Source organism: Aspergillus steynii, assembly GCF_002849105.1.
Source record: "Aspergillus steynii IBT 23096 chromosome Unknown P170scaffold_6, whole genome shotgun sequence".
In the NCBI taxonomy this organism is placed as follows: domain Eukaryota; kingdom Fungi; phylum Ascomycota; class Eurotiomycetes; order Eurotiales; family Aspergillaceae; genus Aspergillus; species Aspergillus steynii.
In genome coordinates, this window is record NW_020194403.1 from 3,117,031 (window position 1) to 3,140,234 (window position 23,204).

The following is a 23,204-nucleotide window of genomic DNA, read 5'->3' on the forward strand; positions in this document are numbered from 1 at the left end:
GAAGGCCTCAATCGACGCTTACTCTGCCCTAACTGACCCCTGTATAACTCCTTTCACTGTCGGGACATCGTGGCTGCGCCAGGACGGGAAGATCCAAGATGCAGGCTCCAATGAAGGGGAGATTTCGTACTAAGGCGCGAAAGAACCTACGAACAGCAACAGTTTCTTTGTTGGAAAGAGCAACCAAGTCGGCTCTGAGCGCGTCGAACCCCAAAAACGGAGACCAAAACCGTGGACACCGACAGGGGTTCTTTGTCTTGACGGGATATTTCTCAGCCTCGTTGTTTCCTACCCCTGTTACCGTCCCTTTTATTATATTTCTTCCAATTTTAACTCCTGGTCGGTTGTGCGAAATGCCGCGCGCCTTTGTTAAGACATTTGGAACGCTTGGGACAGTCTTGTTGATATCCGGCAATGATGATTGAAGGTCGATAAGTATGGGTTTACCCCGAAAGGTTGCATTATATATAGTTATCATTATAGAAAGACTACTCTAGAGATCGACCTTGTCACTATCGGATCGCATTATTATATGAGCATCAGGATTCTCGCCTGTTGCATCGCAGATCATTGCTGGTGGAACAGTTGGCCATGACCGGTGGCTGTGTCCATACCATTCTTATTTGTGCTTGTTTCGCTTTCCCTGCGCCGTGTTGTTGAGGTACACCTCGATCTGAAAAAATAAATAAATTAGCATCAAGTTGCACAAATGAGGATCGGCAAACTCACCGTGTTGGTCATCTTGTGTTCAACATCCTTGCAGCAAAGACAGGCGATGAGGCCAACAATACCAAATGCCATGGAGACCATTGCCACAACGCTAGATTGAAGTCAGCAGCTAATTTCCTGGGCGTTACATGATGACGCAAGATGGACACTCACAAAACTGCCTTGCAGGTGGCATGCTTGTTGGCGTCGACAGCGGCCGCTGCCACCGTCGCACCGAAGGATTCGGCCAATGTAGTCGGTGCGGACGACATGGCCGTCAGCAAGTCGGGGACCTTCGACTCGTCCAGGCCTGCAGCAGTGACGGCGGCCGGCACCAGCTTCTGCGTCCACTTGGACAGGCTGTTAGTGTAGACGGTGTTGTAGACTGTGGTGGCCACTGTTTGTCGGGTTAGCAAGCCTGACCCAAGTCTATCTATACGGAAACAAAGACTTACCTGCTCCAGCAGCAAAGCGAATAGCACCTGAGATACCGCCGCTGACGCCCAGGTTCTTCTGCTCTACACCCATCTGGGTGATCGCAATACTCAGATACAGCCCCCAACCGAATCCAGCCTGAGACAGGAACATGAACGCGATCATAGTTCCCTTGTTATCGGGGGTTGCCATTCCCAAGAGGGAGCCAAACAGGACCATGATGAAGACAGATCCGGTCAGCTGCCACTGCCAGTTGCGAAGCTTCCTACCCAGGACGGAGAGAAGGAAAGCACCAAAAGCAATCGCCAATCCTTGGGGCAGAGTCAACACAATCGCGTACCGCCAGTCCAGGCCCCCGTTGGTGTATAGCACCGTCGTCATCTGCGGCCAGAGAATGCTCGACGAGTAGTAGAACATGTTGACCACGCCCAGGGCCACGGCAGGGGCCGTGAAGTCTCGACCGAAGGAGCTGGTGAAGACGTACGTCGGCGTCAAGGGGAATTTGAGGTTGGCGAAGGTCTCCCAAAGTGCGAAGGCAATCAAGACCACAAAGCCAACGACCAGGCAAGCAACGACATGTGCGTTGTTGGAGTCATAGACACCAGCCCAAACGATTCCAAGCAGCAGAGGGACAATTCCGCCGATGAACAGCACACCACCTACCATCATTGATTAGCAGTGATGATGGACTGGTGGCAGATGATTGACAAACCGATATAATCAAGCGACTTGAACGCTTCGCTGTACGAGACCCCGATGCTGTTCGCGATCAGTTAGAAGAGGTGCACATAATGGTTAGGATTATCCAGGAAACATACGGATGTGCCGGCGGGAAGTACAACAACAGCAATCCCACGAAGGAAAGCCCTTGGAAGATGGCAACAGCCCAGAAATTCCAGACCCATGTGCCGAACTCGTACCCAAATCGCGCCGTCACAGGCGCCAAAATCACCGCGATGTACACGGTGAAATCGGCGATAACGACTCCGATATGCCGCCATTTGTTCGGAAGAAGCTCGGGCAAGGCGAATGCGGCCATCTAGGGTGCACGGTGCGTCAGCGTATCTGTTCGTGGTATTCGAGTGGAGAGCACGTACCTGGCAATTAGCTGCGCCGAATCCTGAGACGGCAAACCCGGCGATGACCTGGTTGGAGTTCTTCGCGGACGCGACAATGATATGACCGACAGTGCAAACCTGAGATGTTAGCGATAGGTCACCAATCAATTTGTTGGTCTCTTACCAAGTTTCCTCCGACAAGGAACCATCGTCGGCCAAGCAAGTCAGAGTTGGAGCCACTGCGAGAGGTTAGCTTCAAGGTGTATTACAACAGGCGAGTCGGACTGACAAGATCATAAAGGAACAGGTGATGGCAATTGTCCAGGCCTACTCCAAATACACCCGACGTGGTCAGTAGAAGTCCTCTGCGTCCAGATAGAAACTAAGACCTACAGGAATGTACCACATGTACCCCGAAGGGTCTCCAAGATCAGCAGAAACCGACGTTCCAATCGCCGACATCACCGGGACCGGCCAGAACGACAGACCATATCCGCAGGAGAGAATCTATAATGGCAGGTTAGACTGGGAGTGAACTAGCAGGCTCACAAGACGAAGAGCATACACAAGAAACGATCCACGTCTTAAGCGTCACGACGGGCTCAGCATCTTCTTGTCCCTCGCTAGCAATGCTTGTCTCGACAGTCGACTCTGACTGCGGCAGAGCATCCTGAGCTGGAAGACCGCCGCCCTTCTCCGTTTCGACAGCCATTTTCCGCTCGAAACACACTGGAGTGTATTGTAGTCGAGAAAGACTTGACCTTGATGTCCGTCGTAGAAAAGGAAGAATATGAACAGGGATGATCGGGCCAGAGGATTTCCCTAGTCTTAACAATCCATCCACTAGCCGACGTCGACCGGCTGATGCGCTACACACCGTCGGCAGGTCAGTACCATTTTCGCATAAACGCGCCCGGCAATGCTGAAAAATCAAGCCATACACCAAGGGGATTGACCTGGGCTAGTGCCATCAAAGGAAGCTGTCCAAGAAACTAAGACCTGGTGGCGTCTGGCATGGGTCCCCACTGCGGAACGCCATGGCAGGATCAATCGTCCGTTGAATCAGGCCTTGCGTTCGTACGGACAAATGCAGACCCCGGCTTATTTGGACCTGCATGCCGGTGGAGGCCGGTCAATGTGCCCTCCATTTCCTAGTCATTATTCTCCCTGCTCCTCCCCGGTTTTACGTATCCTGAATCGTACTCCCTACGTTATACACTACCCGGCAATATGATATCCAAGTCAGAGCAGGACACCCGCGTGGTCATCGTGATAGGCGCCACGGTAAGATCACTCTCTTGCGATCGGCCGCATTGCTGCTGACCAGATTGTGGTGGTAGTCGGGCATTGGCGTCGACCTGGCCAAAGACCTCCATACACGCGGATGGACGGTAGCCTGCGTTGGACGCCGAGAAGATGCCGGTCAGGAACTGGCGACGAGCCTTGGGAAGAGGGCGCACTTCTTCCGGGCAGACATGAGCAACTACCAGAGTCTGGCCGCCATGTATCAGCAGGTGTTCCAACTCTACGAAAGGCTCGACGCTGTCTGCGTCAATGCGGGCGTCGTCGACTCCTCCTCGATCTACCAGTTGACTCGTCGCGGCGCAGGAGTCGACGAGATCCCCCCGGAGCCAGACCTTTCGTGCACAGACATCAACTACAAGGGTGTCATCTATGCGACCGTGCTAGCGACGCATTTCATGCGCCATAACCAGCCTCAGCCCGGCGGTAAGATCGTGGTGACTGGCAGCATTGGCGGTATTTTCCCACACCGATCCTACCCAGAGTACTGTGGTACGAAGGCAGCCGTGGACCAGTTTGTTCGCGGTGCTGCACCGCTGTTGAAAGCTAAGGATAACATCTACATCAACTGCGTCCTGCCAGGAATCGTCGCCACGCCGATTGTGCCCCCTGAAATGATCGAGGCTGTCTCCGCGGAATGGTAAGTGACCCCCGACCGACTGCCCTTGGACTGCCAGGCCATGCTAATTTCGAGGACCCTTGTAGTTTGACGCCCGTTCAGACAATCCTGGACGCATATCAGGTCTTTTTAGAGGACAACACCGGCATGGCGGGCGAACTGCTGGAATGCTCGGCAGACAAGAAGATCTTCTACCAGCTGCCAGCCCTTGGTAATGGACATGTCACCAAGCGAGCAGTCACCGTGTGGGAGCCCCTGTTCCGACTGATGCACGGCGAGGATTCCCAGCTGCCGGATGCCATTGCGTGAGAGAAAAGAGAAGGCAGGATAGTCAGTTTAGTAGCACCAATAATGTACCCCTTTTATGAGCTCCACGCGAAGGCCTTTTCCGCACATCAATCCTTCGCAACCTTAGCAAATTAAGTCTGACAAATTGTGGCACCAGCAGAGAAAAACCGTTGGTCGGGATCGGCATGCGCGGGACTTCTCTGACAGCTTCTGCAATGTAGCCGTGTGGAAGGTGGATTCGAGCGAGAAAGGCAACCTCGGCGACGGAGGAATGCCCTAAATGCTAGCGACAGCACTCCAGGCCCATCTTGACCTCTAGGAAATGGTACGATTCCTTCCGATACTAGTCAGTGGGGATGAAAGGAGGGTCTCTGTCCAGTTCACAGACTTGGCGCTCCACTGCGGTTCAGCTAACGGCGCCACGCGCAGCGTCAGAACCTAAAACGAGAGAATAAGAATAAGGATTCTCAATTGTCATGTTGATGGCTGCTAATTGCTTGGCTCGCTGACCCGGCTTGGGCCGTTGCGATCCACCGCAAAGCGCTTTTCTCGCTTCTCATTCCTCCGTCGCGCGGTAGGGGCATGTCAAGCGTCCGACTGACACTAACGCGGTCTTGAGACCGCTGATCTTGGTGCTTGCCTTGCCAGTGTCGTTGATCCTTGCGCTACTGGTCTTCTTGTGCATTAGCTGCTTCTTCGCTCATTTCTCGCACCCAAATCCCGGGCAAACTCCGAAACAGCCAAGGCAGACTCGGCACGGGTTGAGTCAGGATCACCACCACGCTCGCTGGTCTCTTGCCTATCTCGGACGGGGTACTTTAATCCTCGTCTTTAGTGTTCGTGTTTGTGGGCATGGATTGATCCTGCGTCCCGGTGATGGGGTGGTCTGTCGACTGCAGTCCATATGCATCGACCGATGTCCGATAGTCGAGTCGACTGCTAGAGCGTCGAGGAACGAGCCCACGGATCCTGCTGCCCGGTCTAATAGTTCATGCACCTCATGATGCTTTGATTCTTGGTATCTAATAGTTATCAATCATAATGAGCAGCGGAAGTCCTCCGTCGTCAATGTGGGCATCGCCATTCAGCAATGGCCATGGCCATCCCTCCCAGTCTCTAACCACTCAGGACTCCCCCCACCTGGTTCTCCAGCTCAGTGGCACCCATGACCTCCTTCATCTCACTGTCGCAGAACTCGGGCTGCTCACGGAAGTAGTAATTCGAGCCGGAGAGCTCCACCGCACGACCAACTGCGCCCTGGACGCGAGTCCCGGCGGCATCGACCATCTCCCCGCCATCGATCAACAGCGTCACTATCTCAGCTATCCTCTCCACGGGGATGAATCGGTCAGCCGGGAAGTTGGACCACCCTTGCGCATCAACCAGGTTCGTCTTCACGATTCCCGGACAGATCGCATTCACGCGGATGCCGTCCTGCGCGAACGGGCGGGCCACCGATCGCATGAAGCCAAGGACTCCGTCTGTTGACACATAAGTATCCGCTCACATGCTAGTCAAGGACGGGTCGAGGAGCCGCGGGCTCCGGAATCAGAAGTACGTACGTTTAGATGCCGTGTAGATGGGCGAGTAGTGTGAGGGATAGAGCCCGCCACAACTGGAGGTCATGACCAGGGAGGTCCCCTTGCCTCCATGAGGGGAGAGACGGAAATAATGGGCGGCAAGCACAGTTGTGTAGATCACTCCGTTCAGATTGACCTGGATAGTCCGCAGATCTGGCTCCGCGACGCCCGATGGTCCCGTAGAGGTCTCGTAGAAGTTGGTCCGCTCGATGACGCCCGCGTTCGCGAACACAAAGTCCAGCCGGTTGCCGCTGCTCGAGAAGATGCTGTCAAACGTCCGAGCGAGGCTGCCGTAGTTGCTCGTGTCGGCCTGATGGAAGGTCGTGTTGGCCAGTCCTTTGGCTACCTCGGCCCCCCGTTCCTCGCTGATGTCGAGAAGATGCACTCTCCAATCGCCCCGTTCGGCCAGGGCACTGGCAACTGCCAGGCCCATGCCACTTGCTATTCATGTCGCTTGATGTTAGCTCATTCCTTTGTGTACCCATGATCACTAATCGGAAAATTGGCTGGTTGGGAGAAAGGGGGAGGGGGGAAGACTTACCTCCACCGGTGATGACAGCGACTTGCATCCTGGAATGGTTTGTGAGAGATCAATTGATACTCATCCAGCAGGGATTGAGACAGGTCAATTGGAGTCGCGGACGTTAAATCTTACGATGCACGATGCATACCTGACGCAGTCTCGGGCATGCTTCTCGTCCCATCCCTGCCTGGCACTTGCTCCGTAATTCTAGGCAGTGGAGCCCTCAGGCTTAGTCTAGTGTCATTCCAGCCTAGACAAATCCTCCGTCCACATGGATTCATCAGGACTCCATGACAGAATGGTTCCCGATAGCGAACCCCTGGTCCTGCTGTGAGCCGTCGAGCCGACCTGCGTGAGTCCGCTGAAACGCTCCTGGACTGGCAGGATTCGACAGGCGCAATTGACCAACAACCAGCTGGTTCCACCGACTATGCAGTATGCAGGACCTTTTGCTCGTCGTCAGACACTAGCACCAACGTCCTGCTCCACCCTCTTCATCTTCTAAAGGGATCATGAAATGAAGCGGATGCCAGCCGCCCGCTAGGATGCCGAAATAACCTAGAACAAATGAAAATTCAAAAATATCACAGAAAAAAGGTTTCGACCAGGATTAGCAGGGCCCCGGGTCGACGCCTCCCTGAGAGATCTGCACGGGCCGTCATGGAATCGGGATATGTGCTTGTTGGTTGACAGTCGTCTTAACTTCCCTCGTCCTGATCCTTTCAACGGGTTGGAAACCCTAATCCTGCATGTTTCGCTCGTATTTAGAAAGCCGACACACCACCCTGGTCTTCTAGAAGAGCCGTCTGGTCGAATTGAATCCTGAGACGAACCCTACCCTTGCGAAGACTCTGACGGCCTGCAGGAACGCCTGGGAAAGGGGTTTGGGAATTGGTCCCTGGGCTTTTTGTTTTTGTTCTGGGGTTAGACACTTGGGTTCTTCGCTTTTTCACCATGGCTGCCGACAGTTTGACGATTGAAACCTTTACCGAGTATGCATTGGGCATGTGCTTTCTTCTGCTGCGACTCTATGCTCGCGTTAAGTATGTCGGCTTTCGATCCTTGGGGCTGAGCGACGTCCTTGCGATCTTGGCAATGGTATGGCTTATCTCCAGGCGTACTAGATGGTTGGATTGCTGATGTTTTCTGTATAGATCTTCTGGACGATGCAAACCGCAATCATCCACCTCCTCAGTATGAGACAACATCATCCTATCTGGCAAGAGACCGCTGACGAAATCTAGATATTTTTGGAAACAATATCGGCCTCACCCAGGAGACCGCCATGCAGGTCCCTGAGTCCAAGGTGCCTGACATGATCCTCGGGTCCAAGCTTGCGTTCATGAACTGGATGTGGTATCTGTCTTACATCTGGTGCCTCAAGGGTGTGCTTTTATGCCTTTACCATAAAATGACGTATGGCTGCCATTCACCTGCCCATAATTAGCTCCAAGTCCAGGATCCGCTAACTTATATTATCCGTGCAGCGATGGGACCTCGTGGCATCGTCTAGTCCACGCCGCTTCGATCTTCTGCGTTATCACCTGGCTGGCATGCATGTTGACGCATATCTGTGTCTGCACGCCCATCCCCCGGAACTGGCAGATTAAGCCCTACCCCGGAGGTAAGATCATACATCCCACAGGTACAGACACTTTACTCACATACATAGACAACTGCACGCTCCGCAAGCCCAACTACGTCGTCATCGCCGTCATGAACGTTGCGTAAGCTCTCCCTCTCCCCTATTCCTCACCTTAAGACACTAACTCGTCACAGATCCGACCTCGTCTGCCTCATCATCCCCATCCCCGTCCTCGCCAAACTGCAGATCCCCATCGGCCGCAAACTCGTCCTCGTCGTCCTCTTCTCCTCCGGCCTCTTCATCATGATCTGCACCATCCTGCGAGCCTACTACTCTCTCAAAAGTATCTCCACCCTCTCCATCGCCCTCGGCTGGGCCGACCGCGAATGCTTCGTCGCCGCCATCGTCGCCTCCCTGCCCGGCATCAAACCTCTATTCCGCAACACCGGCTGGTTCGGGTCCACAAACCGCGGCAAGTCAGGCAAGCCGACGGGTGCGTATGCGTCGTTCGGATCGAAGTTTCCCGGCACGAACAAGACGTATGTGTCGTCGTTCGGGAAGGATACCGATCGCTTTGAGTTGATCGAGAGGCAGGAGAAGAGCCTTGCGACGAGGGGGTCCAGTCTTGGAGAGAGCGTCGAGCAGATCCTTCCTCCTGGGGAAGTCCAGGATACGAATCGCATTACTGTTACCAGGGAGTATATTCTTGAAGAGGATCGCGCGAGTCCGACGCCTGGTCATCGCTAGATTTCTGGGAGAGGGTCTCTGGGTTTACAAGCGGGCGCTTATCAGTGGCTGCTGCTTAATGCAATGTTTAATACGGCTCGATGTCGTGGGGGTTATGGCTGTTCCTGTTTCCTTTGTTCTTTCTTTCGTCTATAAATATGATACCAATGAAGTGAAAAGTTTCTTTCCAGCCCTTGTGTTCTTTAGGTTCATAAGCGACACAGTCATAACCACTTGAAGCTGTTCCTCATGTGTGACAGTTTCCAACCAGCAAATCACTCCCCCTTCGCCTTTCGAGCCTTGTACGCCCTGAAGTACAGGAAGGGGTAGACCGTCTCCGGCAACAGAGTCAGCACAATGATCCCCACGCTCCATGGTGACGCCACATATCCCCAGTTCTGCGGGACGTTCAGATATCGCCAGATAAAGACGCCATACGCGGTGAAACATCCCAGATACCGAGTGATCCTAGGTCGCATCCATCAGTTCACAGAATCAGTCTACCAGACCGGCCGAGCACTTACCACATCTCTAGCGAATGCCCCCGGGTATCCTGATTCTTCCACAGCGAATACACACACGTCCACCCGATCGGAAACTGCAACAGAATCCCCGTCCAGTACGCCGTGACCTGCTCGCGTTCATCCGGATACAGAGTCGCCAGCCCCTTCAGCCCCAGGATGGCAGCGACGCAGCCGCCGATCATGTTGCGCGTCAGCGGCCACCGCTGCTGGGGCGCGTGGGCATGGCGGATGGCGATACTGGCGAAGACGACGTCCATCTCAAACCAGATCAGGAAGGCTAGCTTCTCGAACCATGTCGATGTCGTTGTGAATGCGTAGAAGACCTCGTATGCCATTGTCAGGCACCTGGTTTTCTCGTCAGCATCATGGCTCCGGACCGCACCGGACGCGACTCAACTCAACTCACAGGAACTGGATCCCGCCCATGCTGGAGCCCGGATACGTTTTGTCGCGATACGTTCGGATCATGCAGAAGAAGTAGCACAGGGCGTACAAGACCCCGCAGGAGATGATCAGGCCATCTTGTACGAAGAGGTAGCTTTCGGGGGGGTTGAGGCGCAAGTCGGCCGGTTGGATGATGAGATGGGGGACGCTATGCGCCAGCTCGAATGTCGACATGGCGATGGGAGAGTTGCAGCCAGATGGTGTTCTAGGTTGATGTTTTTTTGCGCAAAGCAACCGAGGGAGAAGAGATGGCGGGATTCGGTGTTCGGCTGGTCGCGGAGATTCCCACGATGACATCACTTGCGTTCTTGCTGTTCTTGGGGGCGACGTCTCATGACTTCTCATTTGCTGTTCGTCTGCATGGATGCCTGGTCGCCAAGCTGCTGCTGTGGCTGTACGCTGTTGGTTTGTCGCCGGAGAAATTGTCCGGTCGCCCAGTGTACTGTGTTGATCTCCTGGCAGGCTCTATGGGAGGGGTCTATTGATTGAAATTACATACTTCTATCTACCTACTTCGATCACGAAGACCTATACTGCACCATCCTGAGGCCGTGGATGTTTGGCCGACTGCGCCCGTTTCAAGCCCTCCAGCTTGTCCAGCTTCGATCGCGTCTTGATAATCTCATGGTCCAATTCATCCATCGAGGCCAGCTGGTATCGTAAGCGTAGGATTCCCGCCGAGATCAGAACGAGCCCCAGAGCCACGAGAGGGGACCATTGGCCAACCTGCTGGACGTTTTCTTGCGGTGGTCCGTCGTTGCGAATGTACCATTCGATCCAGACGACAAATGCGATTGCTGTGAAAGGGCTGGCCACGACGCTCAACCCGAAAGCGATCAGGTAGACGACATCGATGACTGGGAAAATCCAATGTCGTAGAAACTGCGGGCTGAATAGTCGCCAGACGTGTCGGATTTTGGCAAGACGAGATCGGGTGCCCGACCGTGACAGCACTCGTCGGACTTCGATCAGCGATTGTCGAAGGTCTTCCTTAATACCAGAATATATGGATTTACGCTCCGTCCAGATGACGGACGCGTGAAGCGAGGGAATCCGCGACGGGTAGGCGAGAACTTGGAACGTCATGAGAGCAAAGTTGAGGCCCACCGAGATGGCGATCAATGCATAGATATAGCTTTTCGAATAAATGACTTTACTCCAGAGACCGCGCTGCGACGTGTCACTGAGCCCATCCACAGCCACGCTGGCCTCGAGAGAGGTCGCTTGTCGCAGAATTTGGCTGGTGTTAAAGCACGGGTAAAAGCAGACACTCTCCAGCTCCTGCAGACGTGAATCGTTCCCGAAGAGGCCCCAGACGGTGTCGTTCCACGTCGACGTCCATAGCTTGGGCTGCCATCCATCGCTGGAGATCTTGTCGGCCGGCGGAAACAATGGATTGCAGAACATGTACTGCGTTGGCGTTCTCTCTAAGACTGGCCAGTAGACCAGAGCGCAGATGGTGCCCGCCAACATCATCAGATTCCACAGGAAGATCACTGCGTACTTGGAGCGCTTGTACTGCAGACTGCGAGACCAACACTGCATAGGCAGGAAGACCAGATACCCTGTAACCACGATGGCCAGGACCGCGTCGCCATCTAGATCCTGGGCGAACGGGCGCAAGGGTATCTGTGTCTCGTCCGTTACTATGGATGGAAAATCATCGGTTAGATCCGTATTATTCGGCACACGGGGGACTGAGACCGTCGTTGCGCCGGGGATCCGATGACGACTCGCCACCAAGATGAATGCCTGAATGGCTGCCGTTCCAGCATAAGTCGCTGCAGTCCCTAGAAAGACGTCCGCTAGCCATCCCCGCCATCGCGTCGCGCAGGAGACGAACAGCAGGGCATAGTACAGGTATCGGGGACAACTGTTGTACACGGTGCTGATGGGATAGGTGCAGAGCGTTTCCTGCGCCACAAACAAGGGCAGGCTATCGTTGGCGGCCATCGACAGCCTCGCGCGACCAGGATTAGCGCGCCAGCAAGAGGGATCTTCGTCAGCTCATCAGGCGGAAGATTGACTCTGCGGGCTTTGTGCCTATCCTCGATCGGTTGCTGACGTTATAGACTCCAGGCAGCAGAGTTGCCACGCTCGATTGAACGAAGCGAGTGGGGAATACGATCGGACGTTCCATGGTAAACATGAGGCTGGTCTTTCAGGATCTGAGGGTGTCTGAGCAGGATCCCCGCAAGTCAGCTTTGTTGAGTGTTGAATTGAAGGAATTTGCTGACGGACTCACAAAGGAAGCCGGCCATGACGTCAATGTACGCTATCATGTGACATTCTATGCGTGTTGTGTATCCGTCTATTAGTCATCTATGCATCATCTGGAGTTATGCTTCCCTCGTCGATCGTCCAGAAGGAACTCTCTCATCCCCAATGATTCTGGCCTTCTTTCATCTCTTGTCACTGCGCATCTAAAAGACTTGATCTTATCGAAATTCTTCTAAATCTCAAGGTGTTCCCTACATCACTTTTCAACTTTTGGCTTTAGCGCCTTGGAGTGAATTATCTATTTGGAATGAAGACGTCTGAGAATGAAATGGCTGCATCTAATCAACTTTACAATGGCTGCACCGATGGTCGCTTTTCAATGGTCACCCACAGGTCTCGCCAGAATCCCACTCCGCCTTTAATCAAGAATTTGGGCACGGGCTTATCACTAACTACGTTGGGCTTGTAGTGCCGGAAGAACTGCAAGGAATGCGGCGTCAGCTCAACATGTCAGACAAAGGAAATTTATTCACAACATACCTGCAAGGGCCCCTTGAACAATTCCATCATCGCGATATCCCGGCCTAAGCAGACCCGGGTTCCATAACCAAACGTCAAGATGTACTTGTTGAAGAGCTTCGTACGCTCGGCATCCAGCCATCGCTCTGGCCGGAATTCGTCCGCATCCTCGCCAAAAACGGCCTGATCGCGTTGTATGATCCAGGGGTTACCCGAAATCTCGGTCCCTGCCGGCGCGAATCGACCGAACAGATCCATACCGGGCTCCGTCACGAATCGCGGAAAGATGTTGGGCGCGGGCGGGTTCAGGCGCAAGGTCTCGCGCACGCACGCCACGTAGTAGGGAAGATGCTCGAGAACCTCGTCATATTGCGGGACCGGGTCGCTGAGAAGGCCCTTGCGCGCCACCTCGTCGATTTCGGCCATCATGCGATCGTAGATCCCCGGGTTGGCGAGCAGATACTGAACAAGGGCCTGGATGACGGTGCCCGTGGTGTCGGCACCGGCGAGCAACACCAGCAGAACTTCGGCCTTGAGATACTCCAAGTCCAACGGCTGCCCGTCTTCAGTGCGAGCCTCGACGAAAGTCTGCAGCAGATCCACTCGTCCGATATCCTTGCCCTGCTCGATGTCCTGGAGGCGTTGACTGATCAGCTTGTCGCGAAAGCGCATCAGAACGCCGATGCCCGAGTCATCCTGCGGAGTTGCCACGATGTATTTCTTCAAGAAGGTCGTCTTGATCCAGGTAGTGAAGGGGTGCAGACGGGCCAGGAAGCCGAATGCGGGCAAGCCATCATGGAATCCTTGGATGAGGCCTCCGACGTCTTCGCCTTTTTCGATGAAGCCGAAGGGAGCGCCGAAGCCCATTTCGCTGATGACGTCGTAGGCGAAGTATCTTATCGCGCCATCGGTTAGTTCACGTCGAAAAATTCCTGCCATTGTACTTACACGGCCCACCATGAGAAATCAAAGCTATTTCCCGTCTTGACAAAATTTTCGTTCATCTTCTGAAGCCAGTCTCGGATGCGCATGTCAACCAACGGCTCCATCTTCTTCACGTTGCTGAAACTATACTGCGCAGTGTCAATCGGCGCGCTCGAACACGGTGATCACAATTACCTACCGGCCCCGCGATATGCTTGCGAAACGCAGCATGGGTCTTGTGGGATCGCATGTTAAACAGCGACTCGGTTTCACCAAATGTCCCCGTGATATAATGTGCAGTCTTGTCGGCATTGCGGTGGTAAATTTCGGGCAGCTTCTTGGGGTCGCTGACTAGGAGGAGAGTGGGCGTGATTCGAACGACCGGGCCTGCGACGAACTGTCAGTTTTGGAGCTGAACCTGAATTGCCGAAGACACGCACCGTATTTCTTCGTCAACGCAGAGACGATCGGCAGTTCCGTTTCATTCAAGTTGTGCCAAGTGATCCAAAGTCGAGTGACGGTACCCCAGAAAGGTCCTGGGAAGACCGAGAGCGGGTGGAAGAATCGGTAATAGACAATCTGATAGAGGAAGCGCAGCGCGACGTAGGCCAGCGTGCCTAGGGCGAAATTGAGCAGAGTCGCCCGGCTCCAAATATCATCCACGAAGCCCATGGTTTCGCACGGCGAGTTGAAAGATGGCGTTGGTCCGCAACAAAGCCCGGACGAGCTCCAGTATTAAATTCATTTCCTCGCGCAACACTGCAGTCGCAATAATCTTCCGTCTCTGCAAGGGCCCCTCTCTGGCACTAATTATTGACAAAAAGTGGTCCAGCGAATGGCATGACAAGGGAAATAATCGCCGCACGGGCAATTCTTCTCCCCAATTTCCTCGTCTTCAACAGGGCAACGATAATCGTGGAAACCAGTTAGCATGGACGCGAGGGGGGCGACCGCCCTGGAGACGTTGAGCACGCTCCTATCATCTGGCAGCCAGATGCTGTCACTCGCTAAATGACAGCTAGCCTGACACTAGCAGGAGAATGGAGGGCAGGCCTTGCCTCTGTTTGGCAGATTGACTGTGGGCCGAGACGCCGTTGTTGCGGACGATCCACCAGAAGCTGTGACGGAGCCAGAAGGTTGGCCGGATCACAGGCCGAGACAGAAGCTGCTTGCTCATCCCTTCTCGAGTCGCAGAGCGATCGCGTCAAGACCGAGAGTCAAGTTGTGGAAATGAGACCTGCCACAGTCGCTACTGGTTGCTGGATCCATAGACTCCTGACAGGGGATGACCATCACTCCCTAAAAAAAGGCACTCGCTTCGGTGCGCAGTTTCCATTCACCTCGGGTCATGACTCGGCTCTCGCGCATCGGTGTTTGGAGTTGGTACTTTTGGAATTCTGGCCGGACGATCAGCGGAGTCGAAGCCGCCCGCGATCGTCGGTGTCATCACGTTGGCTTTTGGGACTTTTTGTGAGGGGTTGGTTACCTTGGGAGGCAAAAGGCATTCTCAGTGCATTAGAATCATGTAGGATCCAAAGACACAGAGCTGAGTGAGCAAATCCCGCCGCATGAGATTTGAATTTTCTCGCAGAAGATCACCCAAACTAGGTGGCGGGCGCATATGATTTTATATTCCTTCGCCAAATCTCTGCTGGGACCGCCAGAGCAACCCCAACCTGCTCGCCAGCTTTCTGAAACGGTGGATGGGGATTTTCATGTTTTCCAATGCAACTAACAGCCGTCATGGGTCTGCTAGCAAACCTTTTTTTACCTTCAAGTTTGACTACCACCATGGTTCCGACGACTGGATAACCTGGCGGGCAGACAAGCCCGACGACGAAGGTTTCCCTGAGGGCGAGATCTAACTTTAGAAAACACCATCTCTGGACGACTCCATCGGCCGCGATGCATCTTGACGATCGCGATAAGTGGAATCCGGGCGCGATGGGGTGTCCTCGATTTCCTCAGGGGGTTGTGCTCTCCTGAACAGGCCGCAAGTTGCTCATTCCACGTTCTGGGGAACCACTTCCAATGACAAATTCTGACACGGTCGCTTATAAATTCCTGTAACTTAACCCCGAGTTGAGATATGGGCAAGAAAGCAGGAAGGGGGCAAAAAAAAAAAGAAAAAAAAAATCTCCTGCCCAGAATGTCAGGAAAAACAATCCGAGGAAACGTCACGGTCCCGAGGAAGGATCAACAAGCTGACCGACATGTGAGTCCATTCTTTCGTCTCCATTTGGGCCGGACCTGCCCCGGTGCCAACATACTCCGGTATTCACGACGACGGTCTAGAAGTGCTGGGCCCAAAGGCCCTATAAGCGGTTCTTCATCATTAGAGCCAATTCCCCGCGCCGCAGGCCTGAAACATCCTTGACTGCTTACGGAAGGGATTGCTCTTCATGCAGTTCGCCACTCTGTCGTGAAGGTATCGCCGGATTACCCCGTAGAACAACTCAAATTCCATGGAAGACAGCCTAGTCGCTGTTTGCCTCACTGATCTATCGCATCGATCTCGCGCCGTTTCTCCTTGTCGCCGAGAAAAACCAGGGGAGAAAGTTGATATGTCATATTTCCAGTGCCCGGATGGGATGTGGTGGAGATTGCCATGGGCATCGTCAATCATCGCACTAGCCTTGGCTCAGTGTATCACATTTGCCTCTCAGTCTAGTCCGCCTACCGCGATCTACTAGCGACTGGATAGAAATAGTCGGAAGCCCACTCATTGGGGAAACAGGTTTGTTCATCCTGGTCCCCCACCCAATCCCGGGAACTGGATATATGTCCTTAGGGGGTTAGATCTATCTAAACATTCGGGTGCCGCAAGTCCATGATGCATGGACATCCACATTGGCATATATAGGCCGTGTGCATCAAGTGGGCTCTAGTTTTCGTGTGTCGTTCTCTTTGAATCTGTGGTGCAGCTGCTTGTCCCGCCGAATCAGCTTCGTGGAATGGGGAGAATTTTAATCAATTAGGAGACGACTCCCAGGCCCTTTTCCCTTGAAGGCCTTATTTCTTCCTACAGAACTCAGTCCCGGACTGCGGAGCAGTGGCAATGGCATCGGATTCGCAAGGGCCGGTCGTGGCCGGCATTGCCGTTGGATTTCTGGCGTTGACCGTCATCGTGTTGTCGCTACGGCTGTTTTCTCGCATTGTTGTTTTGGGGAAGATGGGAATCGACGATTGTAAGTGGCCACTTCAATGATGTATCCTAAAAAGCATGCTAACCCATGGGTATTAGACCTAATTATTTTTGCATGTGTAAGGCCGACTGATGTGCGATATTTGAACAACGAGCGACTGACATTTCTCAGCTCTTCGCGTGGGCATTCTCAGCAGTTACCGTTGTCGGTAAGTCTCCAGATCACAATAAATGTTGTACTCATGATGAGCTGATAAAATGTAGCGGTGAAGTATGGGCTGGGAGCCCACCTTAAAGATGTTGACCCCAGTCTCCTCGAGACTTATGCTTTTGTATGCCTTTCCTGCACAGTTCCCGGGCTTACATTCTAATCGAATTCAGGTCGTTTGGCTGAGTTCGATGTTTTATTTGACGACGCTGGGATTTATCAAGTCCTCGGTTTGCCTGTTTTACACCCGCTTGGGCGATCGATATCTTACGCGACTATCCTTGGTGATGCTGGTGGTGGTGGTCGCGCAGGCGATTGCCTTGGTCTTGACGGCTGCATTTCAATGCAATCCCATTCCTAAGGCGTGGAACACGGCATTGCCAGGAAAATGCGTCGAAATCAACGTTTTCTATCTGGCCAACGCGGCGCTCAACATTTTCACCGACCTCCTAACCTACACTTTACCAGCGCGAGTCATTTTCCGACTGCAGATGCCGATGAAACAGAAGATTGCATTGGCATTCATTCTGTGCCTGGGACTATTGTATGTGTTCCACCTTCTCGTGTCGTACCAGAGTCTAACAGAACGCGCCCAAAGTGCCTGCGTTTCCTCTATCATCCGTATCACCTATATTCCGGCCATGCTCACATCCCCCGACACCACCTACGCCATTAGCGGTGCCATGTATTGGTCCGTGATCGAAATCAACGTCGGCATTTTCGCGTCGTCCATTCCATCCTTCAAAGCCATTGCATCGCGCTTCCTTCCCCGACTCATTGGCGAATACTCCCGCGGCAGCAGCAAAGGACACTACTGGTCAGGGGCGAAGAAGTACGGATCGGGCTTCTCCAAAGTGCGCAACCAAAGGATTGAGCTCGACACTCTTCACGGCAAGCACTCCGACGGAGACAATATGATGGGCGCGGAAATTCGCGGGCCGTTCGGCAGCAGGTCCAGTCAAGACCGCATTATCATTCCGGAGGGCCGGATTTACACACAGACCGACATTGAGACGAGCGTGGAAGAATGCCCGCCGGCCGGTACGCCTCCTTCGGCACATGAGCAACGCTTCTAGGCTCCTGCAGTTGGGTCTGAATCGACTACCGCTATGTTCGGATAGGTAACATCTCCTGTATAATTTGTTTGAGAATAGACTACAATAGAAATTCGAATGTCCGACCGTCCTTCTGGCATTGTTGATGGAGCGGGTTCCAATTGTCCGTCTCAATCTGTGAACATTTCTGACTCACTAATAGCAAGGCACATATTCTTTTATAATGCCTGGGCTCTTTGGTCAGCTGTCCCTCGTTAATCGATTCTGTCGAGCACCGTTAAGATCTCAAGTCGACGGGCCTCCGACCTCGGATAGAACTACGTCAAGCCCAAACGGTGCGGGCTAAACTGCGTTGAGAATTCTCCACGAACCCCCTTGACGCACTCCGGACGTTTGTCGGACTTTTATTTGGATTTTCCTTCGTCTCATTTCATATTTTGAAATCGGATATGGTTGCTCCATCCGGGTACTTTGGTGGTTATCTCCGAGGGTCCACCAACCACCTCGGACGAGATTCCCCAATGCATGGATTTCCACTCATTGCAGACGGGCTCTACCGTGCTCCAACGAGCTCTAGCAGACCGTCCCATGTCTCTAGGGACTTTGAAATTCCTCTTCTCTTCAAGAATAAGTGGGAGGGGCTCTTTGTGCGATCGAACTGAGTTATGGCGCCTTCAGTATCCTGCAGGACGACTCCCCGCAAGTTTAACGACCATAAGGTTATCAGTCCTTTGGATCGGTTGCTCAAATCAAGCTGGATTGACCACGATCGTTATCCACCTGGTGACGCGGATCTCTGCCCGGGAAACTGAACTGCCTAGACAATTCAAGGCACTGCCTGTTCCATGCTGGGACCGGCACTCTATTCGCAACAGTCCCCGGTCCCGTCGCAGCTTGTCGGCTATAATCTTTTCCTGCTCATGGTTCGACTGAAACATTTTTTCATGTAACATCGCAGATGCTAATGTGAAACTATCGCAATGGCCCCCAGCGATGCAATTGGTTCACGACATCCAGACTACTGCAACTGAACGTCCCTTGATACTCTCCCCATCCACAATGCTGCCTAAATGGGGACCTACACCGTCACCAAGGCAAATTAAATGAGTGACTACTGTTATCTGATGAAGGATCGGCGCCGCGGTCCACCATAACCGGTGGAAGATGGACGACCCACTGCTCATATCGCCAGTTCCCCTGAGGCCCCGTCAGGAACCGGATGTTCATGCAAAACTGTAACGCAATGCCGCAAAGTGGAAACGGCAACTGCGTGTACATAGTGTGCGCCCTCTGAGCTGGTGTTAAATAGCGGCCGAGTCCCTTATCTCGACCTTTCTGTAGTCTAGCCTACTACGCTCGCTTTGCACTTGCTAATATCTCCTCGTTCACGCTTTTCAATTCGACCATGAAGCCGGCCGTCGGAGTTCTGGCCAGTGCTGCCGGGCTCAAGTTGGCCCAGGCAGCCAGTCTGGCTGACGTCTGTACTCCAGCTCACGTCAAAAGCGTTCTCCCAGCTAGCGACAGCATCAGTGGTTTGAAGATCGATTCGTCCTCTATTACCGCCAACGCCGTCTATAATGCCTCTACCTCGGGCGGAACCAACTTTCCCGCAGCGACCTACGACTATTGCAACGTGACCCTCGCCTACTCTCACCCCGGCCGTGACGATCAAGTGCTGCTGGGAATCTGGATGCCCGCGCCCGAGAAGTTCCAGAACCGCTGGCTGTCGACCGGTGGCGGTGGTTACGCTATAAACTCTGGAGATAGCTCTCTCCCCGGCGGTGTGCAGTACGGAGCTGCCTCTGGATACACGGACGGAGGGTTCGGGAGCTTCAACACCCAGGTGGACGCGGTCATCCTTCATGCTAACGGCACGCTCAACTACGAGGCCTTGTATATGTTCGGATACCAGGCTCACCATGAGTTGAGTATTGTCGGCAAGGCTCTGACCAAGAGCTTCTACGACACCAGCGACTCCAAGCTGTACGCATACTATCAGGGATGCTCGGAAGGCGGTCGTGAGGGATGGAGCCAGGTCCAGCGATTCCCCGACGAGTGGGATGGCGCCGTCATCGGTGCGCCGGCCTTCCGCTACGGCCAGCAGCAGGTGAACCACCTCTATCCCGGCGTGGTCGAGCACACCATGGGATACTACCCGCCTCCTTGCGAGCTGGAGAAGATTGTGAACATGACCATTGCTGCCTGCGACAAGCTGGATGGCCGTGCGGACGGCGTTGTTGCCCGTACCGATCTTTGCAAGTTGCACTTCAACGTCAATTCGACCATCGGCGCTCCCTACTCCTGCGCTGCCTCGTCCAGCCGCCACATCTTGAAGCGTGTCTTCATGGACAGCACCACCCCGGCTCAAAATGGCACCGTATCTGCCCAAGGAGCCGCTGCGGCCAGCAAGATGCTCGAAGGTCTGCACACCCTCGACGGCCGCCAGGCCTACATCTGGTATCAGCCGTCGGCCACTTTCGACGACGCCCAGACACAATACAACTCGGAGACTAAGAAGTTCGAACTGTCGATCACCTCGCTGGGCGGCGAATGGGTGACTCGCTTCCTGCAGCTTCAGGACCTCGACAACCTGTCGTCGCTGGACAACGTCACTTACGACACCCTGAAAGACTGGATGGAGCTGGGCTGGAAGCGCTACGAGGATGTGCTCCAGACCACCTGGCCCGATCTCACGCCCTTCCAGAAGGCCGGCGGCAAAGTGCTGCATTACCACGGCGAGTCGGACAACAGCATTCCCGCCGGCTCCTCCGTGCACTACCACGAGTCTGTGCGCAAGATCATGTACCCGGGCCAGTCGTTCGAGGAGAGCAGTAAGGCGCTGAATGAATGGAACCGCCTGTTCTTGATTCCCGGCGCCGCACACTGCAGCCCTAGTACGAACCAGCCTAACGGGCCTTTCCCGCAAACTACTCTCGAGACCCTCATCGATTGGGTTGAGAACGGAGCGACGCCCGACCGACTGAATGCGACCGTGCAGTCCGGTGACCACGAAGGCGAGAAGCAGGAGCTCTGTGCCTGGCCGCTGCGTCCGTTGTGGAAGAATAACGGCACATCGATGGACTGTGTGCATGATCAGAAGTCTTTGGATACTTGGGATTACAAGTTTGATGCGTACCGCGTGCCTCTGTACTGAGCATGAGTCAACAGGTCTGAACGGCTTGCACTCATCCGCGATTTTGATATCGATTCTCTGTATCAGCAATAGCTTTTTAGTCCTGTTCTTCAACCAGAAATACACTCTTTTCATCTTGACGGGCTAGTCATGTGCCCTGGCAACCCTAGATTGTCTCCTTCAAAATAGCATCATCACGACCCAACAAGATGATCAACGCTCAGCTTCCCCGCGACGATCCTCAGCTCCTCATCTGTCGGGGACGATTCCCCCGAGCCAACTCCACTGCCTTGCCTCCGCAACGGGACAGAATGAGGGGATCGAAGGTAAACGCTTCCCCAGCTTCATCCCTGCTCGGACTTCCTCCGACCGCCGCTGCCGGCTCGTATAAAGAGACTCGTCCAGGCCGAAGTCCCCGTCTGCAGCCAGCGGTGTCAGAAATGTCCAAACCAGCCGAAGAATTCGTGGAGTACCAGTCCAGTCCGGACAAGCTGGACGCACTCGGCCAGGATGCTTTGTACCAGGCGTATGCGTCCAAGAGCGCCGAGTGGCATAAGCGCATGACAAGACAGTTGCTGCGCAAGGTGGATTTGCATCTCCTGCCGTTTTTGATCTTGATGTATCTGCTTAATTTTCTGGATCGGAAGTAAGTGCTCTGTGTGGTTGGTGAGGAGAGCGGTGCTGATGATTGTAGTAATTTGTCGCAGGCTCGTCTCGGTACGCTGGAAGAAGACTTGGGTATGAAGGGCACCGACTATAACCTCGCCACGAGCATCTTGTTCGTCGGATACCTTTTGATGCAGTTGCCTTCGAACCTGCTGCTGACTCGCGTGCGACCGTCGTTGTTCCTGGGTATTGCGATGGGGATCTGGGGTGCTATATCGGCTTGTCAGGCGGCGACACAATCTTTTGCCGGGCTGGTAGTCTCGCGGTTCTTTCTCGGCTTCGTCGAGGCTCCTTTCTTTCCTGGGGCTGTTATGTTGATGTGAGTCCCTTGTTAGATTAATGGAGATAAGGATACTGACGAGACTAGGTCGAGTTGGTATACTAGGCAAGAGGTAGTTCGCTCTCGTCACCGAGTTTTCAGGCGTACTAACTGGAATAGTTGAGTCATCGTATCGCCTGGTTCTACGCCGGCAGCTCGCTCGCCAACGCCTTCGGTGGTTTGATCGGAGCAGGTGTGCTCGGCAACTTGCACGATGCGCATGGCATCGCCGGATGGCGCTGGCTCTTCATCATCGAAGGATGCATCACGGTCGGGATTTCGATTTTTGCAGCGTACGCACTCTCCTTCCTTTCCCCTGGCCTCGCTAATTAATACATCAGGTTCATGCTACCCAACTACCCGGCCACCACCTCGTGGCTCAATGCCAGCGAACAGTCCTACGCTCAGTGGCGTCTGATTGCCGACGCCGGCGAGGCCGATGACACGAACACCGGGTCGTTCAAGGAAGCTGTGTATCTGGTCTTCGCGGATAAGCGTATTTACCTATTCATCCTGCTGCAACACACCTCGCTACTGTCGCAGAACTTCCAGTATTTCTTCCCGACGATCGTGCAGACACTCGGGTACAACAATATCATCACGTTGCTCATCACAGCCCCCGTATGGATCGCTACATTCCTGATCTCACTCGTCGTCACCTGGACTTCGGGTCGCTATAACGATCGTGGAATCCACATCATCGTACTGATGATGGTCAGCGTGATCGGGTGTATCATTTGCACGGCGACTACGAACATCGGTGCTAAGTTCTTTGGCATGTTTTTGTACGTCGGCATTTCCTACCATTATCCTGTTCCTGTGGATGAACTAACTCAGATAGAATGCCAATGGGCGCCGTCTCAGCCTACCAGATCATCATCGCCTGGGTCGCCAACTCCTTCCCCCGTCCCTTGGTCAAGCGTTCTGCTGCCATCGCCATCGCCAATATGATCGGTAATACGGCGTCCATCTATGGAAGTTACATGTGGCCCTCCTCGTCTGGACCACGGTACATTCCTGGTGGAAGTGCTACGGCCGGTGTAGCTTTGGTAGTGGCTGTGTTAGCGTTCGTTATTCGGATGGTGCATGCGCGTATGAATCTCAAGTTGGATGACGAGGAGGGTCCTGAGGTTGAGGGCGGCGATGGAGAGAGACCGGTGAGGTTTAGGTTTATTCTTTGATATAGATGAACGTCTCGGGGTAGCAAGTCATGAATCATGAGT

General features: G+C 53.8%; 10 protein-coding genes across 10 annotated transcripts; 5 read left to right on the plus strand and 5 right to left on the minus strand.

The window, feature by feature from the left end:
* Positions 1-619: 619 nt before the first annotated feature.
* On the minus strand, positions 620-2,913 carry P170DRAFT_428546 (MFS general substrate transporter; the record flags this gene model as incomplete). The annotated part of the gene is made up of 10 exons (XM_024847847.1): positions 620-673; positions 730-820; positions 883-1,105; positions 1,164-1,802; positions 1,856-1,902; positions 1,962-2,182; positions 2,241-2,339; positions 2,386-2,454; positions 2,595-2,708; positions 2,767-2,913. The coding sequence occupies 10 exons, from the start codon at positions 2,911-2,913 to the stop codon at positions 620-622; spliced, it is 1,704 nt and encodes a 567-aa protein (XP_024702660.1).
* A 518-nt stretch (positions 2,914-3,431) lies between these two features.
* Positions 3,432-4,431, plus strand: P170DRAFT_363264 (uncharacterized protein; the record flags this gene model as incomplete). The annotated part of the gene is made up of 3 exons (XM_024844566.1): positions 3,432-3,485; positions 3,542-4,143; positions 4,209-4,431. The coding sequence occupies 3 exons, from the start codon at positions 3,432-3,434 to the stop codon at positions 4,429-4,431; spliced, it is 879 nt and encodes a 292-aa protein (XP_024702661.1).
* A 1,095-nt stretch (positions 4,432-5,526) lies between these two features.
* Positions 5,527-6,423, minus strand: P170DRAFT_448988 (NAD(P)-binding protein; the record flags this gene model as incomplete). The annotated part of the gene is made up of 2 exons (XM_024851008.1): positions 5,527-5,891; positions 5,973-6,423. 2 exons carry the CDS (start codon positions 6,421-6,423, stop codon positions 5,527-5,529), a joined length of 816 nt encoding a protein of 271 aa, XP_024702662.1.
* Positions 6,424-7,467: 1,044 nt separating this feature from the next.
* On the plus strand, positions 7,468-8,845 carry P170DRAFT_362924 (uncharacterized protein; the record flags this gene model as incomplete). Its single annotated transcript, XM_024844541.1, has 6 exons — positions 7,468-7,611; positions 7,668-7,707; positions 7,758-7,929; positions 8,001-8,137; positions 8,186-8,240; positions 8,293-8,845. The coding sequence occupies 6 exons, from the start codon at positions 7,468-7,470 to the stop codon at positions 8,843-8,845; spliced, it is 1,101 nt and encodes a 366-aa protein (XP_024702663.1).
* A 66-nt stretch (positions 8,846-8,911) lies between these two features.
* Positions 8,912-9,875, minus strand: P170DRAFT_439039 (uncharacterized protein). Its single transcript, XM_024849749.1, has 2 exons — positions 9,349-9,875; positions 8,912-9,292 (listed from the first exon to the last, which is right to left on the minus strand). The coding sequence occupies exons 1-2, from the start codon at positions 9,681-9,683 to the stop codon at positions 9,100-9,102; spliced, it is 528 nt and encodes a 175-aa protein (XP_024702664.1). The 5' UTR covers positions 9,684-9,875; the 3' UTR covers positions 8,912-9,099.
* A 445-nt stretch (positions 9,876-10,320) lies between these two features.
* Positions 10,321-11,745, minus strand: P170DRAFT_448990 (uncharacterized protein; the record flags this gene model as incomplete). Its single annotated transcript, XM_024851009.1, has 1 exon — positions 10,321-11,745. One exon carries the CDS (start codon positions 11,743-11,745, stop codon positions 10,321-10,323), a length of 1,425 nt encoding a protein of 474 aa, XP_024702665.1.
* Positions 11,746-12,313: 568 nt separating this feature from the next.
* P170DRAFT_388869 (cytochrome P450) lies at positions 12,314-14,262 on the minus strand. Its single transcript, XM_024845853.1, has 5 exons — positions 13,896-14,262; positions 13,655-13,842; positions 13,480-13,604; positions 12,553-13,426; positions 12,314-12,492 (listed from the first exon to the last, which is right to left on the minus strand). The coding sequence occupies exons 1-5, from the start codon at positions 14,125-14,127 to the stop codon at positions 12,361-12,363; spliced, it is 1,551 nt and encodes a 516-aa protein (XP_024702666.1). The 5' UTR covers positions 14,128-14,262; the 3' UTR covers positions 12,314-12,360.
* A 2,064-nt stretch (positions 14,263-16,326) lies between these two features.
* P170DRAFT_413246 (putative integral membrane protein Pth11-like) lies at positions 16,327-17,941 on the plus strand. The gene is made up of 6 exons (XM_024846964.1): positions 16,327-16,643; positions 16,700-16,719; positions 16,773-16,809; positions 16,865-16,932; positions 16,982-17,352; positions 17,407-17,941. The coding sequence occupies exons 1-6, from the start codon at positions 16,514-16,516 to the stop codon at positions 17,882-17,884; spliced, it is 1,104 nt and encodes a 367-aa protein (XP_024702667.1). The 5' UTR covers positions 16,327-16,513; the 3' UTR covers positions 17,885-17,941.
* Positions 17,942-19,218: 1,277 nt separating this feature from the next.
* Positions 19,219-21,033, plus strand: P170DRAFT_388874 (putative tannase). Its single transcript, XM_024845854.1, has one exon. It carries the CDS (start codon positions 19,269-19,271, stop codon positions 21,015-21,017), a length of 1,749 nt encoding a protein of 582 aa, XP_024702668.1. The 5' UTR covers positions 19,219-19,268; the 3' UTR covers positions 21,018-21,033.
* A 396-nt stretch (positions 21,034-21,429) lies between these two features.
* Positions 21,430-23,194, plus strand: P170DRAFT_413254 (putative MFS transporter). The gene is made up of 6 exons (XM_024846965.1): positions 21,430-21,642; positions 21,691-21,981; positions 22,030-22,054; positions 22,102-22,274; positions 22,323-22,766; positions 22,823-23,194. The coding sequence occupies exons 1-6, from the start codon at positions 21,437-21,439 to the stop codon at positions 23,160-23,162; spliced, it is 1,479 nt and encodes a 492-aa protein (XP_024702669.1). The 5' UTR covers positions 21,430-21,436; the 3' UTR covers positions 23,163-23,194.
* Positions 23,195-23,204: the final 10 nt, after the last annotated feature.

Excerpts from the sequence above, each read along its gene's own strand:
- P170DRAFT_388874 (XM_024845854.1), top strand. The coding sequence starts at position 19,269 with ATGAAGCCGGCCGTCGGAGTTCTGGCCAGTGCTGCCGGGCTCAAGTTG.
- P170DRAFT_439039 (XM_024849749.1), bottom strand. The coding sequence starts at position 9,683 with ATGGCATACGAGGTCTTCTACGCATTCACAACGACATCGACATGGTTC. Across the intron at positions 9,293-9,348 it reads GGGCATTCGCTAGAGATGTG|GATCACTCGGTATCTGGGAT; the intron begins GTAAGTGCTCGG and ends GATGCGACCTAG.
- P170DRAFT_388869 (XM_024845853.1), bottom strand. The coding sequence starts at position 14,127 with ATGGGCTTCGTGGATGATATTTGGAGCCGGGCGACTCTGCTCAATTTC. Across the intron at positions 13,843-13,895 it reads TGCGTTGACGAAGAAATACG|GCCCGGTCGTTCGAATCACG; the intron begins GTGCGTGTCTTC and ends AGTTCGTCGCAG. Across the intron at positions 12,493-12,552 it reads TGTTCAAGGGGCCCTTGCAG|TTCTTCCGGCACTACAAGCC; the intron begins GTATGTTGTGAA and ends CATTCCTTGCAG.
- P170DRAFT_413246 (XM_024846964.1), top strand. The coding sequence starts at position 16,514 with ATGGCATCGGATTCGCAAGGGCCGGTCGTGGCCGGCATTGCCGTTGGA. Across the intron at positions 16,720-16,772 it reads ACCTAATTATTTTTGCATGT|CTCTTCGCGTGGGCATTCTC; the intron begins GTAAGGCCGACT and ends GACATTTCTCAG. Across the intron at positions 17,353-17,406 it reads ATTCTGTGCCTGGGACTATT|TGCCTGCGTTTCCTCTATCA; the intron begins GTATGTGTTCCA and ends ACGCGCCCAAAG.
- P170DRAFT_413254 (XM_024846965.1), top strand. The coding sequence starts at position 21,437 with ATGTCCAAACCAGCCGAAGAATTCGTGGAGTACCAGTCCAGTCCGGAC. Across the intron at positions 21,982-22,029 it reads CCTGGGGCTGTTATGTTGAT|GTCGAGTTGGTATACTAGGC; the intron begins GTGAGTCCCTTG and ends TGACGAGACTAG. Across the intron at positions 22,275-22,322 it reads GGGATTTCGATTTTTGCAGC|GTTCATGCTACCCAACTACC; the intron begins GTACGCACTCTC and ends TTAATACATCAG.